Source organism: Papilio polytes, unplaced genomic scaffold (assembly GCF_000836215.1).
Source record: "Papilio polytes unplaced genomic scaffold, Ppol_1.0 DF824180.1, whole genome shotgun sequence".
NCBI classification, from domain to species: Eukaryota; Metazoa; Arthropoda; class Insecta; order Lepidoptera; family Papilionidae; genus Papilio; species Papilio polytes.
The window spans coordinates 2268129-2270390 of NW_013525024.1; the positions used below are offsets into that span (position 1 = coordinate 2268129).

The following is a 2262-nucleotide window of genomic DNA, read 5'->3' on the forward strand; positions in this document are numbered from 1 at the left end:
GGATGAATTTTTGAAATTAAACCAGTAGTTTTTGAGTTATTTCAATACATACATAAAAACAAATCTTTCCTCGTGTAATAATTATTTTTTTTACATACTATATTCACAATTGAATTAAAAAAATCCAAGTATTAGTTCTATCACCATTCTTACATCTAAATGTTAGAGTAGGGGCAGCAATCTCAGATTAGCTTAGATTTAGTAAAATATTAGCTTTCGCCCACGATTCTGACCGTGTGGAATTTAAGGAAAGTAACTAGCCTATGTGTTCTTCCAGACTATGCTCTACATATATACCAAATTGCATTGAAATCCGTTCAGCAATTTAAGCTACAAATTCTAACAAACATCTATCTAAACTTTCACATTTTTAATATTACTAAGATTACTTGTATCATGTAATAATAATGTTTTTGTATTTTAAGTTTCATTGAAGTCATATTGATTTTCGCTAGTCAATTTTGTATTTTGCATTGTCTATTTAAATTCTTTTTTAAAACTATTATGTACATCTCTGGTCAATAGACACGAATTATCTTTCCTATAGATTTTCATTTAGATTTTTTTTTGATGTAATGTCGGTCACTTAAACACTATCCTGGCTTACCTGTTTACGGACGAGGCCGGGATGGTATTTAAGTTGGCCGACATCTGTTTAAGAAAACAGTTGGATAATTGAGTTTTGTAAGTTTTAGACTTATGGGGCGTTATCATCATGTGACAAAGCCCCCTGTGAAAATTAAAAAAAAATGTTTCTTGTTATTAGATGAGTAACAACGTAGGTAAAGTGGCGTATGTCGACTGCAGACAGGATCTGCCGCTTTGGACCATTGATGCTCACGAGAAGGAAGTCACTGGTAAATAACCTCCTTACAAATGCTTAATTTCTTTCAGATTTATTTGTAGTACTTTTTGTTATTTTTGTAAATGCTCTTTTTCAGTTTATTTATCTAAATATACATATAATAGAATTGGAGTGTCTGATGTCAAAAAAATTCCAAAAACGATTTTTTTTTGTCTGTCTGTCTGTCTGTCCGCAAGATGCGTTTGATCCGGGTAAACTAAGAAACGGCTGGACCGATTTCGACCGAACTTTCACTTAAGGGGAACACATCATCATCATCATCATCACCAGCTCAATATACGTCCCCACTGAGGGGCTCAGAGTCTACCCTAAGTAAGGGTGACCAGGCCATAGTCAACCACGCTGGCCCACTGCGGGTTGGTTGACTTCACAAATATCTTTGAATTTCTTCACCGAACACATAGACGGGCATATTATAGACTACTTTTTTAATCCTGCGCTGTCGAAATAGCGTAACAATATTCCTAATTTGCGCTAACGAAGTTTGGGGCCACATTTCGTCTCTTAGTAAAATATTTTTGTATATCAGGACTGATATTAAGCCAGCAAATTCCCGGCCTCTTGATCACTGCCAGCACTGACGGTACTCTCAAGACATGGGATGTCACCAGGTAATATATTTATTTATACAAATACTAGCTTTCGCCCGCGACTCCGTCCGAGTAGTATTAAAAAGAACAAAAGTGAGTAGCATGTGTGTTCTGCCACTCATCTACATCTATGCCCAATTTCATCGAAATCCATTCAGCCGTTTAGGCTACAAATCTAACAAACATCCATCCATCTAAACTTTCGCAATTATAGTCTATATCTTCTATCTACCTATCTATCTATACTATTATAATAAAGCGTAAACACACACTTCTTTGTTGCCTAAGATGTCAGCAATTATAGTATATTTTTGAATAATTCTTTTTTTAATTAAAAGCCCTACACTTGCGTCACGCTTTAGACTATACATTTTAACGCCATTAAACTTAGGGGGTGAATATTTTGGATAAAAACCCTAATGTGGGAAAGAGACCATAAGTTGTTGCCAACATCAAGGAAGCAAAGAAGCCATGGTTTGACATCATGTCATGTCATTTTGACATTTGCAATAGGCAATATGCATGTGACGCCAAATTGCACCAAACTTTATTACTATAAAAACGCATTCCTGCAAAGATTTTTTTTAATATAATGTGATTTACTGGTAAAATTTAATCATTAAAAAGAGTCTTTTTCAAATTCCCTCGCTAAGTTCTAAAACGCACACTATTGGTCGAAGCAAGTGGCTTATCTAATATGGCGTCGCTGCGTTGACAATACACAGTTCATTTACGTTAGTTTATATAGAAATACACTCTTGAAGTTTTTTACTGTAAACACGATATCAAAACCAACTTTAAAATAAA

At 34.6% G+C, this 2262-nt stretch overlaps 1 protein-coding gene across 1 annotated transcript in view; it reads left to right on the forward strand.

Annotated features, from left to right (window-relative positions):
• Positions 1 to 2262, forward strand: part of LOC106111019 (periodic tryptophan protein 1 homolog) — an 8688-nt gene that overhangs the window by 4285 nt on the left and 2141 nt on the right. The window contains 2 exon segments of the mRNA XM_013292984.1: positions 764 to 857; positions 1395 to 1476. Of these exon segments, the coding sequence (XP_013148438.1) occupies positions 764 to 857; positions 1395 to 1476 (176 nt within the window).